The sequence below is a fragment of the Rhipicephalus sanguineus genome, chromosome 11 (genome assembly GCF_013339695.2).
Source record: "Rhipicephalus sanguineus isolate Rsan-2018 chromosome 11, BIME_Rsan_1.4, whole genome shotgun sequence".
NCBI classification, from domain to species: domain Eukaryota; kingdom Metazoa; phylum Arthropoda; class Arachnida; order Ixodida; family Ixodidae; genus Rhipicephalus; species Rhipicephalus sanguineus.
The window spans coordinates 15842284-15859405 of NC_051186.1; the positions used below are offsets into that span (position 1 = coordinate 15842284).

Sequence of the window (17122 nt, forward strand, 5' to 3'; positions counted from 1 at the left end):
TCGCAGACGGCGAATCCGTCCGGTATCCTGAAGAAAACGCAGCAGCGCTTTTGTTGCCTTTCGGAACTGTGATGGGTAGTTCCATGGTCCAATATCTTCTCGACGGTGAAAACGCTTCCTTCCAGGTTATTTAGAGCAGTACGGAGGTGATGCCTCTCGATTGCGTAAGTCCGGCACTAACCCAAGAGGGGCTCAAAAGTTTCTTCGACAGCACAGTCGTTGCAATCGTCGTTGTCGGCCATCTAGATCCTAAATTATTAGGCGTTCGTTAATCCTCTACCCAGACGCAGACGGCACAACGCTGTGTGTCCCTCCCAAGAAAGACAAAGTACACCAGCCACAGTCGTCTCTACGACTGCGGCTACTACTGGGCCGAGAGAATGTAATCGGTGGTATGTGAATTGCGACGTTTGCCGCTTCTGCAGTGTCATGTTCTGCGTCAGCTTACTTAAGTGTCGAGCCGCGTCACTAATTGATGAAGATATAGAAACCAGGTTTGTTTCTGCCTGTGCTTTTCTGGCAACTTCATCGGCGTGCTCGTTGCCGGCAATGCCGCAATGACTTGGTTACCGCAGGAGCACGTCATTGTGTCCCTTTTCAGACCCATAGTGCAGCATGTTTCGTATCTCCGAGAAAAGTTTACACAGTCCGAGATGAAGTGCTGATCACTAAATTAACTACATTCTGGAAAAATTCAGATAAGCTCTAAAGAACGCGAGAAGGAACTGCAGAATTCTACAAGGGTCTCGGCGAAAAGGAAGCCCAAATCCGCTTATTATAAGCGGAACTGGCAACTCTGGTCGGCAGTTACGTTAGAGCGTACAAGTCAGCGTACAAGTCAGTGCGATGATGTGCACATCATAAATATCGGTTGTGCCTTATTTCTCGGGGGTCGAGCAACGGCTGTATATAGCTTATGGAGACAGAGGAGTACATATGTAATCTTTTATTGCATATTGATGTAAGTGGATAGCCGTCACTGCAACCACGATTGACGTTGCCCCGATATGACGCATGTACAGGGGCTTTCTCCGATGCAGGTCGAACGACTGGCATATCTCTGTGGTAGAATACGTGACTGCCACGCAGATGGCCTGGGCTCGAATCCACCTGGAAACACAATCTTTATTATTTGTGTCTATATGTATTTTCTCGGACACGGGCTCGTTATCGCTATCGTGTGGACATTCCCAAAGTGTGTTCTTGCTGTTCCCGAGTTGATAGACTCAGAATTACGAGTGGCACATACCCACATTCAAAAGCGCCATGGTAAGCGGTTAAGTGCCACGGTTGACTAAGAAAAAGGGTTTCATGACGTACCCGACAGACATTTCACGTTATTCATGTCATGAACTGTTAATCGTGTTCCGAATACGCTCATGTAAGCATTTTTCTACTTTGGTATGCGCCCATTTCAGGAGACGACCACGACAGCGTCCAGACCAAGGCGGCTAGATAGATAGATAGATAGATAGATAGATAGATAGATAGATAGATAGATAGATAGATAGATAGATAGATAGATAGATAGATAGATAGATAGATAGATAGACAAAAATGGCCAAGGTGCCTTTGGTCTGCAAAGACACCCTTCAAATTAAAAACCTTGAGTGCATAGTATTTTCAACAGCATGGACACGGCGCTTTGAGGCTCATTGTTGTGAGCTTAAAGGCCAACTCCGGCGATTTTTTCACCATGTCAGGGTAATGGTGCTTTTATGTTCCCGAGACACTCTTGTCACGCGCCCGATAGCAGAAATGCTGAGCAAATTCGAAAATAATTTTTAATTAGCAAAAAGGCGCATTACCGAAACCGAAACCCAACCGAGTGTACTGTCTCCGTATGACGTAGTAGTTCTTACGAACCGGAAGTCGTGCAAGGCATGCCGGTCACGCCGGCGCGGAGTATGAAAACTGTGACAGCCGGGACGAGCAGGAGCACAGTGGAGAGGTGAGCACGCCGCGCATCAGCTGTAGTGTCTGCGACTGACAGTGCCGCGTCTGATACTGACAGTTAGCGGTGCCCTCTGCTGCGTCACTTCCGTCGCCTTAACAATATTGACGTCACAGACGCAATGTTGCCAATAATTGTGGGAAACCGGGAGGGCGTTTGCAGACAATCTTTAAAATTCATTTGCAAACAATCGGCGCGTGTCACAAGCCTGTGGTTTGGCATAAATGACGGAAACTTTCAAAGGAACGTACCCAGCGAATTTCATTGAGATCCATCGACCTCGAAAAATCGCCGGAGTTGGCCTTTAAACAGTCTTTATGCTGTTCGCTAAAGCACAACTACAATTTCAGACATATGTGCAGTGCTGAGGAACCGAACAGCCTGTAATTATTCTTCTCGACAGCGAATGACTGCAGCGCGACGTAGCTTCAAGGTGGCATGTGGAGTCCATAAGCACATGCTAGTGTTTTGAATAGAGCATGACCCTTAAATTAGAATGAGTAGCCAACCTGTGAAGCGGACATTCCCGTGAAATATTGTTCATGCGGTGAACTTAACCCACGAGCCACTTTACATTCCTTTTATCGCACATAGTGTCCAACCTACATACTGCCTATCTCGTCACAGGCCTCCGCAGCCTGCACTGCGATAATCTACGAGCGCCCATGGGAAAACTACCGGGAGGTGACATCGTTCAGGTGCCACGAGTAACGCACACGGACTCACAGGGACAATGAAGCCGTCTACACGAGGGAGCTGGCTATCTACATTTAAAAAAAAACTCGAATTGAAGCTTTGCTTCTCACGCTGTATACGCAATCATTTCAATAAAACTCCGTGAAAAAAACTGGGTGTTTAAATTGAAATTGAACCTTCACTGCTTTGGTGGGCCGCAAGATCGCTCCTTCCACCTGGAAAGTATCTGCGCCCTTCCACTTTCCTACCAGGTACACGTAGAAGTCAACGAGCTTTAGTTTTTTGGTGATAAAAGTATCGCATTTGATCTCTCACTCTCACAGCTCCTTTTACACAAACTTTACACAGAGGATTCTTAGGATTACCCGAACCTCATGCTGTGCAATTCTTTTTATTATGAGACACGTGGTGTAACAACATATTTTTATCGATATTACCGAGTGACACGGACGTAATCTGCACGACAAATAAACATATGAAATCGTCTAGCAGTGAAAATTCGATGTTCAAGAATTAAACAATTTTATACAGCTCAGCTTTTGAAGAACCTCATTTGTTGCTCTCCACACTGCAACACATCGTCATGTTGAGCCCATCGTCCAGATTAGATTAGCTTGGTGATGTATCGCAAATTATCCGACAAAACAGATTACCCTTAGTTATTTAAGCGACTCATAGGTTAAGCACTTCTGGTATAATGAAAATATCCGCAGGAACACTTTTTTCCCGCCAGATTAACGGAGCACACCCCTAAGCCGGTCTCAGCCTGAAAATTTTTTTATTTGGTATGTCTAAACATTCTGCCGGGTAAGATCCCTAAAATGGAATAAGAAAATAATATTTACCGCGCGGTGCCGCCAGAGGTGTATTTTCCTTTCTTTTGTTTGCTAATTGTTCCCCCTGTACTTTTGACTCGCCCGTATCGGCACACCGGCCTCTCCTCCCTCAACGACGCCAGTCAGCCCTGCACCCATTGCTGGGGCAGGACTGACTGGTCAGAGCTGGTCTTAACATTCATGTGGACCAGAGTGGTTGGTTAAAGGGTCATTCCTGGTAATTTGGCTGAATGCACTGAGGGGAATTGGCTGTAAATTGAACGGCATTGGAAGGGTGTCAGTGAAACGAAGAAAACTGGAAATACATTTTATAAACAAAAGAACACATTGCAGATCAGGACATGATTAGGAGTCACATAATAGCTGGGGATTCGGGAAGACTTCTGAGTACCTGGAGCTTTTAAACCCGCTTGTAATTCATTGTACAGGGGGGTTCTCGCCATTGAATTGCGCCCGACGTAACCGGTAATCGAACCCATGTCCTCGAGATTATCAGCGCGATGAGGAATAACCTGAGGAAACAAAAGAAGGCAGTCAGAGTAGGAGTGTTGCGTTCTTTCCCGCGTCCTTTGTTGTTCAGGTTATTAGGTTGTTCAGCGCTTCATACTGTTGCACTTGCGTGCCATTCTAGTTAATCATTTAACGCAGTCCATATTTCTATGATCTTTTTATGTAGGAACGCTTGCACATATTTGCCGTGTTTTAACACAGTGAGGTGATGTGGTCACACGACAAATCCGATGAGTTGCCTTTGGAGAGGAAAGACGCAGATGAATTTCTCAAGCCGCGTTCATGCACTCTTGGAAGGTCGAGACGGAGCCACCGATGTAGTCATCCATCTTGGTCAGCACCCCTAGTCGGGTGAAACTGCCGGCTTGAATTTCCAAATCGTTGTAGGCAGATTGTGCGATGTCAAGGTTGATGTCATAGGCTGCGATGCCGAAGGGGACATCCGGGCAGGCCTTCTTGGCTTTGCAGACGTGAAAGCGACAAGGAGACGAGGACAATCTTAATGGATAGTAAATGCTGAGTGACTGATTTATTTGTTTATTTACTTGTTTATTCATTTAGTTTATTCATTCATTTATTCATTTAATGACCATTCATGATATAAAATAAGCCGCACGTATAAACGTCACTTCGTGAGGTGCATGCGTGCGTGCATACATTTCCTTCAACTTCCTGTTCCTTTTTGCTCTCTAAGTTTTATTCCGCTGCCATATGGTCTCCGCAGACGGGTATCATATGCTATATTATGGTTCATAGGAGTATACCGCTATGCGTAACTACCAAAATCCTATGGTGACTCCCCAAAGCTCTATATAGAAGTTAAGTAATATTTCCCTTAAAAAATGAAGTCTGCAAGACAGTGTTGCGCTGCGGCTTCGTCCATGTCTGCAGATGACCGCTAGTCCCAAATGGTGGTGTAATGCGGCGCAGAGCCGTTGGTTATTATTACAGAGAGAGAGAATGAAAAAAGGAATGCCGGGAGGTTAATCAGATATTAGAATCTGGTTTGCTACCCAGCACTGGGGAGGGGAAATAGGGGCAAGAAAGAGGGTCTAGAGAGAGAGAAGGGAAAAAAGAGGACGAAAAAAAACGCATGTACACACACAAGATAAAAAACAACACACACAGGGACGAAGTTCTTCTTACAATCGTTCAAAAAGGCCGGTCGATCGCAAGAAGCGCAGTAGCGCTTGCGTGGCCTTCTTCTGTGACGTTGCGTCTTGTCGGTGGCATAGAATTCTTTCCTCCGACAAAGGTCGGTCGTCCGACTTGTTCAGCACGTTGCAAAGAGTTAGTCGCTGTGCACTGTACAGTGGGCAGTCGCAAAAAATATGTCTAATTGTTTCTGCGTTTCCACAGTGGTCACAGGCTGCGGTGTCGGCCATCCCAATGCGGAAAGCATAGGCGTTGGTAAACGCAACACCCAAACCACAGCCTACACAAAAGGGTCGCGTCTGCTCGGCGAAGCCTTGATGGGACTTGAAGACTTAATGTAGGGTCAAATGAGTGCAGTCGATCATGTTTGAAGTGTGGCTCATTCCATTGTGATGTCGTGCGTTGGCGAGCATGCAAACGAAGCTTTCGTGCAGCGTCGGTCCTAGAAAGCGGTAGTCTTCTGCGTGGGCTGAGCGGGCAGCTTGATCGGCCCGTTCATTGCCGATGATTCCGCAGTGACTTGGTAACCACTGAAAGGTGATTTGATGTCCTTTCCTAGTTAGGCGGTGGATAATCTCTGCTATCTCTAGCACCAGCTGTTCGCGCGGCCCGCGGCGTAAAGCTGACAGTAGAGATTGTAGTGCCGCCTTCGAGTCACAGAAAATAGTCCACTTGTGCATCGGTTGCTCATTGACGAATTGTAACGCTTTATGAAGGGCTGCCAGTTCTGCTGCCGTCGATGTTGTGGCGTGAGATGTCTTGAATTTAATTGTCGTAACCAACCTTGGTATCACGACTGCTCCGGTTGAGCTGTTCGGCAGCACGGATCCGTCAGTGTAGATGTGGATGGAGTCTTGGTACTTTTCGTACAAGAGAAGTAAAGTGAGCTGCTTAAGTGCCGGTGACGACAAATCCGTTTTTTTCTGGACGCCAGGTACTGTAATGTTGACATTTGGTTGAGTAAGGCACCATGGAGGAGTCCGAGGTCTTGCGGCAGGAGTGAAGGAAGTTGGTATTGATTCACCATGGGCGGTCACTGTTTGGAAGTAAGATGTGCATGGTCGGTCCGCTGGTAGAGAGGCTAGGTGATGGCGGGAAGTGCGAGCAAGGTGTCGTGTATGTGTCCTCAGCACTTCAACCTCAATGTGTGTCTTGATGAGGTGGTCCCTTGCGATGGCTATAGTCGCGACTGTTGATGCACTCTGGGGCAAGCCTAGACAAATCCGGAGTGCTTGAGCCTGTACACTTTGTATCATTCGTAGGCTTGTTTTGCTTGCGTTGGATAATGCAGGCAGGCTGTACCGTAGGAATCCGAGGAAAAGAACCCTGTATAGTCGCAACATAGTGGCTGTGGACATTCCCCATGTCTTGCCAGCGAAGAACTTGAACAAATGACAGATGAGTGTCAACCGTTTTTTCATGTACGACACATGAGGGCTCATGAGACGTCTTTATCAATTATAACACCTAGGAACTTGTACGATCGGAGGTTAGATATTCTTTGGCCGTTTATCATTACGCTGTAGCTCTCTATTGGTTTGCGCGTAAATGCCACAAGTGCACATTTCTCAGAGGAAATTTCTAGACCTCTGTTACGGAAGTAAATAGCAGCTTCATTGGCCGCTCTTTGAATTCGAGCTCGCAGTTGTAGACGTGTCACTGCAGACGTCCAAACGCAGATGTCGTCTGCGTACATTGACAGTCTGACAGTGCTTGGCAGGTGCTCGTGGAGAGCGATTAGCGTCACGTTGAATAGTACAGGGCTAAGTACGCCACTCTGGGAAACACCACGGTGGCTGTAATGTAGCGAAGTGTCGCCGTCGGCGGTGCTCACGAAAAAAGAACGCTCAGAGAGATAGCTCCGTAGCCACTGAAACATCCGGCCACCCACTCCTACCTCTCCGAGAGCGGCCAGGATAGCTTCATGGGTGACGTTGTCATACGCCCCTTTAACATCAAGGAATAAAGAAGCGCAGAGACGCTTACGGCCTTTTTCGTGTTGTACGTAGGTGACCAGGTCGACGACGCTGTCAATCGATGAGCGACCACGGCGAAACCCTGTCATAGCATCTGGGTAGATGTTGTGATGCTCCAAGTACCATTCTAGGCGTCCTAGTACCATCCTCTCCAATATAGTGCCCACGCAACTAGCCAGTGCATTCGGGCGGTACGATGTTAGCACCAATGGTGACTTGCCAGGCTTCAGTAATGGGACCAGGCGACTGGTATTCCAGTTTACGGGGAGGATGCCCTCTCGCCAGGATTCATTGTATACCTCGAGGAGAGCAATTCTCGCACGCTCGCCGAGATGACACAGTGCTCTGTAGGAAATACCATCAGGTCCGGGTGCTGATGTCCGTCCACACAAAGCCAGGGCTGCTTTAAGCTCATGGATTGAAAAAGGTCGGTCCATGCGGTGGTCACGCGATATCGGGCAGTCACTTGAAGGCGCGAAGTAGTCATTTGTGAGCTGGCTGGATAATTTGGCACAGAACTCGTCTGCCACGTCGACCTCCGATCGCTGTTACAGACATTGATTTATTGAGTAGGGTGCTACATTGAGTAGGGTGCTACTTGCAGCAATAAAAGCAAAATTAGTGCGAAGGCTATCCCGCACATATTACACAGAAGGAACATTGTACACCCGTAACGGTGTAGCTTTATACGACGCGGTGAATGACGTCATCCGTGTTGCGTCATTGTGTTCTTCACCACATGGGACACCCGGTACATTTAATGTGAAGTCTTCATCACCTCGAACCAATTATCTTTCGACTGTAGCTTTTGGTTACTGCTTGTTCTTCCGGTATCGCGCCCTCAGTAAAAGGACTTGACGAACTCTATTTCAACCGAGAGCCCGTCATGCTCTATCCACGCCGCCACAGCCCGTACGGAGTATGTCACATAAAGACATTCGAATTTATCTTACGTAAGAAGCTGGTTGACACGGACCGCGGAGATTGGCGCACTGCGGTGGTAACAATTTTTAAACGAGAGCGTCCCATTTCTCCATTATCCGATGCCTCTGCTGATGTGAAGTCACTAATGCATCCTTAAAGGGGCCTTCAACCACTTTCCCAAGCAATCATCGAAAGACCTGTGTTTTTGCCTCAAGAATTGATTGCCGCAAAATTTTCTCGAATACTTCAAGAACGCGCGGAGTCACAGGAATTTGTCGCTCGCCTTAGGCGTTTCCTCTCGTCCCTCGTCCCGACTAGCGCAGTCGAAGCTACGCAGGGAGGCATGGCACGGAGGAAAGAAGTTACGTCAGAGCGCATCGTTACCTTGAGCGTGCGCGATGAAGCGTGATCACACTCTCCCTTTGTGATTCCTGTGCGCGCTACTGTGTCTACTGTGTAAAATTAGCATAATATAGATACTGGTGCCTGCACGTCGCGGCACCCCGCGGCAAGAAGCGCCTCTGATCCAAACTCTACTCTTGATTTGTGTCGCCTATTGGCCAATAGCATGCTATCTGTATCACGTCAAACAGCAAGCGCAAGCAGCTCCGAATGAATTGAGCATATGCCTCTGTATGCCCGTATTGAGCATATGCCACTTCGCGCTCCGCTTCTGAACATTCTTTGCATCTCGCGACTGCGAGATTTGGCGGAGCTGTTCGCAGCAGTGCCTGCTATCCGCAGGATGTGTTTTCTCACCAAGTCCAATGCGTGGTTCATGAAGCCTTTATGTTAATTGATGGTAGCAGAAGTTAAGGACAAGGACAAAAGAAAGACACATTTGACATAAGACAGCGCTATTTAGAGGGTAATGCGCTTTTAAGACACTGCTCATTGTTTGCCGAATAAAGAAAGTCACCTTTGTTTTTATCGTTATCTGCGTGTCGTACGTGACTGTCAGTTCTCGTTGGGCGTCGAAGGTAAAGGCAGACTCTCTGTCACCGAAATAATTGAAGTTTGAAACGTAGCGATCCTTGCAAACCTGCACCAGAGAGAGATAGCGCGAGGCGGGAGTTGAAGGCCAGGTTTAGAGTTTAATATCAGATTATATAGGTAAGATATCGATAGGAATGATAAGCCTTTTGGAAGAATACTGAGACATTATTAACTCGCTTCGTAAATATAGGCCATCGTCCGCATTAACTAAAACGTCTTACGCCGAACGTTTTGTATTCGTACGACAATAATTCAGCTAATCACGATGCGGCTCATTAGCGAACCCGGCTGACCAATGGGAAAACGCACTTAAGAAAGAGAAGTCTTGCGAATTAGGCCTCAGATGATTTTACTCTCGAACGAGCATTTATATCAAACATAAATATCCTCGAGCCCGGCGCGCTGAGCTTGGGGGCTGCGGGTATGCTCACTTGACGAGTGAACACTGCTGACTACCATGCGATAAGAATAAGCCGCATGCAGTCGTGCACGTTTGTTCACCTGATCGGTAAACCCGGCCAAAGATGGCTAGCTGCACCCTACAAAAAATGGTTTATGTGGTCTGTATACAGTCTAATAGTGGCACTGAAAACTGAGAGCTACGTCGAACACGAACGTACGGATGCGGGCGACACGTCTCTGTCGCCGCCGTGATCCTGACACTTTCGGAACGGCTTGTAGAAGGCGAGGCCATTGCCGGAGAGATCCGCAGGCTTGTAGAAGCGGGCTCGCAGAGTGAACGATATGGCCATGGGAACGTGCACGTCGTGGCTGTGCACGCGCTGGATGTAACGCATCGCCTCCATCTGAAACGTTTCCACGCATTTGAAAACATGGAGGGTGATTGAGCTTGGCCTTCGAAGAGCGGAACGCGATAGCGTAATCGGCGCCCGTGCGCATCGCCGTCAACCGTGTCACAAGCAAAGGAACGTTTGTGCTCGTAACATTGGCCGTTTCAAACTATCCTAGAATACCTACTGCAAGTAGAGTTGCGAAGTGCCCACTAAGCCATAATTCCTCTTTATGCAAATTGGCCAAGCACCCACTACGCGTACGTCAGATCTCACACGCACCTACGCAGCTGCGCACTTTGTAATGGATAAGTAGCTTTAAACGACCCACTCATTGCGCAATTCACATGCTTTGATACCTGGTGCGATGCTAATATACTGTCACGCAATATTGCATGCCTTAAAGGAGACTCCTCCCACAACTTGAAATTCTTATAGTGATTTTTTTTTCCGAAGCAGTTTCAAGCAATGGCGTGGCTCTGTGGTAGAACACCTACTTGCCACGTAGAAGGCCTGGGTGCCATTGTGACTCGGATTGAATATTTATTATTTACTTATATATTTTCCTCTATCTCGAATTTCGCTCACGTACAACGCTGATTTTTCGCTCACAACCAACTACACCGCCGCCGACACCAACGCCGACACCGGAATTCATGCGAAACGAGCTCTTTAACGCTGTCGCTTTAAAACGATGCACGTTTGAAATCAGCATGAAAAGATGACTGCCGATTACGTGCGGCAGGGAGACGCCCCAAGTACGCCGTTTCTTTTGAAAGCGTTTGAACACGTGTGTATTTTTTTTCGTTTTTTTTTTTCATTTCGAACCCATCGAAATGCGATATAAGTGGCCGGGAATCGAACCGGTGTGCTTAAACTTCGCAGCGCGACGCCTTATCCGCTTAAAGTGCAAGGGCGGGCACACTCACCACATTTGACGGATTGAATTGGGTGGCGCCGATCGGAGTCTCTAGTAGCGTCGGTGGTAGAATGAGGCATGTCTGAAGCTCCGAATCCGCGTAAGGAACGTGGATGACGATGACGTATACGAAAGGCTTGTAGACGTACCTGCGGGAGTTTCGAAGTAGGAAAGGGGGACGGTCAGCTCACATTGTTTGCTGCAGTGTTTAGCATTAGGATTAACAGGTGACGCTTGTAGTTGGTTAAATTTAAAAGGATGCACAATCTGAGGTGGGTGGCGAGTAAAAACGTGGAAAAGAGCAACAGTTGTTTCCGTCGATGTTCACAATGTTAGTTGTATCTTATAGAAATAGGTTGAAATCTACGAACTTTATGAAGTGGTATCTCATACCTAGGTCGTTAGTTTTTAGGAAATAGTATTCAAAGCAACAAAAACTGATACCAAGTTTGCAATAGCGTATACAACACTCATTAAAATGATGTCCCAGTTGTATGAGAGGTACCACTATTTGCGTGCGTAGGATTCCCCATTAAGGGGGCAGGGGGTGGGGCAAGTTTAACCGCCACGCCCCCCTTTCTATTCCACACCCTTTCCCACTGATGCCCTAACCATCAGAGCGTAGCCTAAAGGCGAGGAAATAGTAGGGGGCGCCTCACTTCCTGTATACACGCATATTGCTATTGGGACGACTGTGAATTTTACAAAATACATATAATTTATTGTAATACATCTGTATCTGTGGAGCAGCGCTTTGCAAGAGCAGACAAAGCTCACAAAATTGACAAATTAGATCTTCCTGCAGATTCGCACTTTTGTAATTTTCCGCGATTTAAATTTACTTCAATTCTTATTTATGAGAAAATATCCGTCAAAATTCAAGACCTTGTAACAAAGCTGCATTTCCGCATTGTACGTTGAACTTATTTTTCCCTCCTTTCTGCAGCAATGTATGATCGAACGCAGAAAAACGTCATCTAATGTGCACCCCATTCATACGCTGCATATGACGAACTGTGTGTAAATGGGCCAGATTTACACATAATTTCAAGGCACTCGACGTTCCATTTCTACAAAAAACAATGCCAAATACGTTGACGTATGTATTTTATAGTAATTCATTGAATGACTCGTCAAACATGGCAGTGCCATATGCAGCAGTGCTCATATGCAGCAGTACGCAGCAAAATGCCGTTAAATGAAGGCACATTTATAACGCGGGAAGGTTCAATTTATTCATAGCCCAGTGTATCTTGCTCTTAGCCACTAGTCGACACAACTAGGAAAAATAACCTGTGTACACAACTGTGTGCAAAGCGCCTCAAATGAGCAGAAATTTTCTCTCTATCTCTCTCTCTCTTTGCGGTGTACGTGTGTTTAATAGACAATTCCGGTTCGGACCACGAGTCTGCCTACTGCTAGAAATATTTTTAAAAAGATTCCCCGTACTAAGTAACGCTTCCTTTGGTGCTGCCCGATCGCAAAATGTAATTAACAACAAGAAAAGATGGATGTACAGCAGTAAGGCAAAGCAAGCAAAATGTAAAACTAACTTCATATATCGCATGACGTTCTCGTAAGAGGCCTCTCGATGATAGCTCACTCCAACGACTGTGTAATATGGACGGATAGTGTTCCATTCGTCCTAGGATCTTGTTCTCCACCGCCTGCGGTACAATGTTCATCGATTATCCTCATTTACGGGCTCGCCACTTGACGGATATAATAATCAATCAATCAATCAATCAATCAATCAATCAATCAATCAATCAATCAATCAATCAATCAATCAATCAATCAATCAATCAATGATTTATTTAACGTGCCCAGGAACAACCGTAAGGTCTTCATCGGTAAACCGTGAATCTTCCGTGAATTCTGCCCAGTACATTATCACCGACGTGAGATCGGGCGCGTTTATACTAAAGGTTCGATGAGTTATGACGACTTGCAGCTCACTTTAATTTTACATGTACGCTGTGAATTTTCATTGTTTAGAAAATCATTGCTTTAGAAAACATCTGGCGTCTTTCGTTAAGCAGCTGGCGTCTTTTCGTTTTGCTTTAGAAACATCTGGCGTTCTTTCGTTTTGCTTTTAGAAAACATCTGGCGTCTTTCTTTGGTTTATTTCATCAATCAACGGCGTTTTGAACAAAATTTTTATTGTTTAATCACGCACAGGAGAAATCTCACCAGGCACTCCCTTGGAGGTAAACAATGGCTGCTAATGGGAATGAGAGACAGAAGAAGTCGGCTTTTAGCTAACACTTACACTTCTACTAACGTTTCCTACTGGAACATGCCAATGGCTGCTAATGGGGAATGAGAGACAGGAGAATTCGGCTTTTTGTTAACGCGCACGCTGCGAATTTTTTATTGTCCAACAACGCACAGGAAAGATCTCCCACCGGCACCACCTTGGAGGTCAAGATCTGGTACTAGCGTTACGACTGGTTACGCACTACTACGACTACGAGAGACGAACGGGTGCCGCCTTAAGGAGCTTCGCCCCTAAAACTGAAACCTAGCACATTTTCCCCTTACTTTCACAGAGCTATATACTACCTTGACGAGACTTTGGTGAATGCTTGGTACACCAAGCAAAAAGTGTGGGAGGACGTGTGTCGTCACGTGAGGACGCCTTCCGCAAGGGTCTCACAACTGGGCTTCGCGCACCGAGCGGCAAAGGTGGTTAGCTCATTGTGCTCCATGCTGGAAGCAAAAACGTTGGGATTGAGCACAGGATTCGTGGGTTTTGCAGCGGTGCGAGGTCGCTGCTATACATTTGCTGACCCGCGGAGCGTGTGGGCAGTGGGCCACCGATGCCTTTTGATGCCGGCGTAACTCAACGCGATCCAAACTGAATTTCACTTCGCGCCGCAGGATGTGTGAACAGCTCTTCGGTGTACCGCGCCCGCGCTATTTAAGCACGCTACACGCGTCAGTTTTCAAGTCTAGATGAGTTTACATATCAGTGGATGCCCTAAAAACTGCATCGCTGAAAATATTCACGTCATTTCTGGACGACACAGAATGGCACAGACAAATTAAGCCTAGGGAACGAAACGCCAATATGCCTGCACGCTCGGTAATTGTGGTTCAACGCAATCAATGAAGGAGCACATGCGAAGAAATGAACTGCAGGAAATACGCATCTCTTACGCCGAAACTGAAACCGAAACAAATTCATCGGGGACTATTTTGGCGCAGTAACACAGAGCAGTTAGCTCCGCCCCCGTAGCTTTCCCTTCATTGCCACAGAAAGCTGTCCCCGAGAGCAGACTTGAAGAGCGAGTGGTACTTTGTGGCAAAATGCGCCCTATTTTGGACTGGCGGCATCGTCTTTTGTTCTTGGCATCTATTTAAGGCTTTGCTCCAGGTCTGGCGATCTTCTGCCTTGCCGGAGCGTCATGGACTTATTAGACATGAAAGTTTGAGTGTGGTGGGGTCGCGCGGCGACCCAGGGGGCCTGGGAGGTCTCGAATTCCCTTGCAATAAAGTTTTCTCGACTCGACTCCAGCTCTGCCTCTTCTTATGAGCCCGTTTTATGCCATGCCGTTTCGGATCACTTCTTCTTCAAGGAATAGATCGGTGCCCAATATCTTCATTTCATATCTCTTTTATTTCAAATATACGGTCTTGAAGCGCAAGAACGACATCATGCTGTAGCGCAAAACTTGAAAAGAAACATCAAGAGTCGTAAAGAAGCAGCAAATTCGACTTCTTACTTACTCTTTATATTCGAGTCTTGCCGTAAAGCATCATGTCCTTCAGTAAGTGCCAACTCGCCCTAAAATATACTAATTGTGGAACGTAAACACGATAGCAAACCAACGAGGACACAAATGGAACAGATTTGATGACACCATGTTGATTGTTTTGGTCAGAATTGTTGACGCAGCGCCATAGGCGTGCGCAGGGTTCCTCATTAGGGGGGGCGAAGGTTCATCGCAGCGCCCCCCCACCCTAAAAAGTCCATGTATGGGGCAGATTTGCGCCCCCCCCCCCTCTTAGGAGAAGGGTCAATGTACGGGGCAGATTTTGCGCCCCCCTCTTAGATGATTAGGGGGGGCGGCCGCCCCCCTGCCCCCCTCTGCGCACGCCTATGCGCAGCGCTGGTTTAATGAATGTGGCTCAGTTTGATTGAAACAGATGTAGCATTTGGCTCATTTTTGATTAAAAGCTACCTTTTTGAGTTCACGTTACAATCAGGTGTTGCCCCACTTGAATTGCACCTGTTTCAGAAGTCAAAGATACTTAGGCGCGCTTTACGCTCCCGCGAAATTTAGCACAGTTTCGGTTTCTGCGTTTGGATATTTTAGAAAAAAACGCGACATATATATATATTGTTAAGGTGTTTATTGGACGGCACTCAGTGGGAACGCTCAGTGGCGACAGTCAAGGCACAAGCACGGACTCCAAAGCGCGAGCGGCGTTCAGAAGAGAACGACCCACTAGAGTCTTCTGGAGAGCGCAATCCATTAAACAGTACCAAGGCATCGCCACAACTTATATATATGACAACCAAGCCAGAAAACGCTCGCTACGGCGCCGCAAATTTGTTCCATGCGTGCTTGTGCCAAACAGTCAGCCTTCATTTGGCTTGATGTTATGAAGGAGACTATTCTGCCGCTGTCGCGGCTTAAAAACAACGGTATTCCCCTGATAAGCACGAAGGTGCGTATTTGATTGATTCAGAATCAGCCGTGTGCATAGATTTAGGTGAACGCTCGAAAGCATCGAGTGGTCGAAATGAGTGCAGAGCTGCAAGACAGCGTGGCTAATAATATCTCGTCCGGTCTGATAAACTCCATGATTCATTTACTAAGCTATCTCATAGGTCATTTCCAACTTTTGGTGGCTCTAGTAGGAGAACGACCTAGTTTGTTTTGACGATGAGCTGAAATGCATCGGCGGTTCTGTTATCCGCAAGCTGATCGTAATATGTTGCTCTCGTACAGATACCGAAGCCATTGTCTCCGTACATTGAACCAGTATTGTTGTCACTCCGCGTACTGTGTACTCAGCACGGGAACTTGAGCTTTCGCAATTTATCAGCAAAAGTGGCAAGAGTACGTGACCCTATATTGTTTATCCGAGCTGGCGTTTTTACTCATTATAACGTCGTGGTGTAGCTATGGTACTATTTTAGCTTATCAGGAAAACTGTTAAAGACACTTTGCCGTTTCAGAGCCGAGATCACTCGTAATACGCAGAAAGACAGGTATATTTTATTCACCAGTAAAATATTGTTCAAACACTTGTACTGACCATTCTCCTCCCTTTAGTGGTGACGAGTAGGCACCCGCTTGCAATAATTATTAAGCGTTATGGCGATAGCATAGCTGTTCATCCAGTGGATCTGTTGTAGGTGTGGGACGCTATTCCTGCTTAGAAGCGACCGCGATGGATCAGTGGTTTCGACAATCGGCTGCTCATCCGAAATTTACGAGCTCCATCATGGCCGCGACGGTCTCAATTAGATGGAGGCGAAATGCTAAAGGAGAGTGTACTGTGCGCAGGCAGTCTAAATTATCCTTAGCCCTCCACTACGGCGTTTCTCGTAGGCTGAGGCACATTGGCGTGATCTACACTATTACCAACAATGAACAAACTATTCCTGCTGAGTGCAGTTCTTGGTTGTTCGACGTAATATATGTATAGAACGCAGCGTGATTAGAAACATAGTGTTTGTCGCGGGAATGCAGTATGAACGACGCAGCACTCCAGTTTGTCGCAAAACATGTTGCCCCATCATGAAACCTTATTGCGAAAAGCAATGTCAAAGAGGCGCGCTCTGTTCCGTGGTCTGTGCCTAAGCGCGGGCGCCACTAGTTATCCTATGCAATTTACAACACCGTACTGTCCCCGCCGGTAGTTCAGGACGGCTTCCCTCTTGTTGCTCTGCAGGCCTACTGCTATGTCCGGATTAGTGCAATTCAATTGAAGTGAACACAATTTTATTCGGTCCTGCGTATGAGGTCCTACGATTAGCGTCATCCGAAATAATCCACAGTAATCCGGCATACCCTGGCTTGATTGGTATCAGGCAATATTGATTGGCATCGACTAGTGTTGAGTGGCTTGTCCAAGCTTAACTGGGCCGGGATACACTGGCTTAACTAGGCTTTTTTAAGCTTAACTTGACCTAATCCGACAGCTTTATTAGTATCGATTGCTATTAATCAGTATTCATTCTTATCGATTACGATGAATTAGCTTGACTAAGCTTGTTAGCCTGAGCTATAAGAAACTTGCCTTAACAAGGCTTATCTAAGCTTAAATTTGCTTAAGTAGGCATAGGAAATAAGGGCCGAACTTTTTCTTTTGACTCCGCAGGACCTAACGAAAAGCGTGACAGCATC

At 46.7% G+C, this 17122-nt stretch overlaps 1 protein-coding gene across 2 annotated transcripts in view; it reads left to right on the forward strand.

Annotated features, from left to right (window-relative positions):
- The window catches only part of LOC119373832 (salivary cystatin-L2), a 56363-nt gene that overhangs the window by 17235 nt on the left and 22006 nt on the right, over positions 1-17122 (forward strand). Inside the window, exon 5 of one of the 2 annotated variants that reach the window (XM_037643893.2) lies at positions 2582-2818. The exons of the other annotated variant lie outside the window; for it this stretch is intronic. Within the exon in view, the coding sequence (XP_037499821.1) occupies positions 2582-2665 (84 nt within the window). The 3' untranslated portion in view covers positions 2666-2818. Of the gene's footprint in view, positions 1-2581; positions 2819-17122 lie in introns of those variants that run through there. 2 annotated transcript variants of the gene reach the window in all.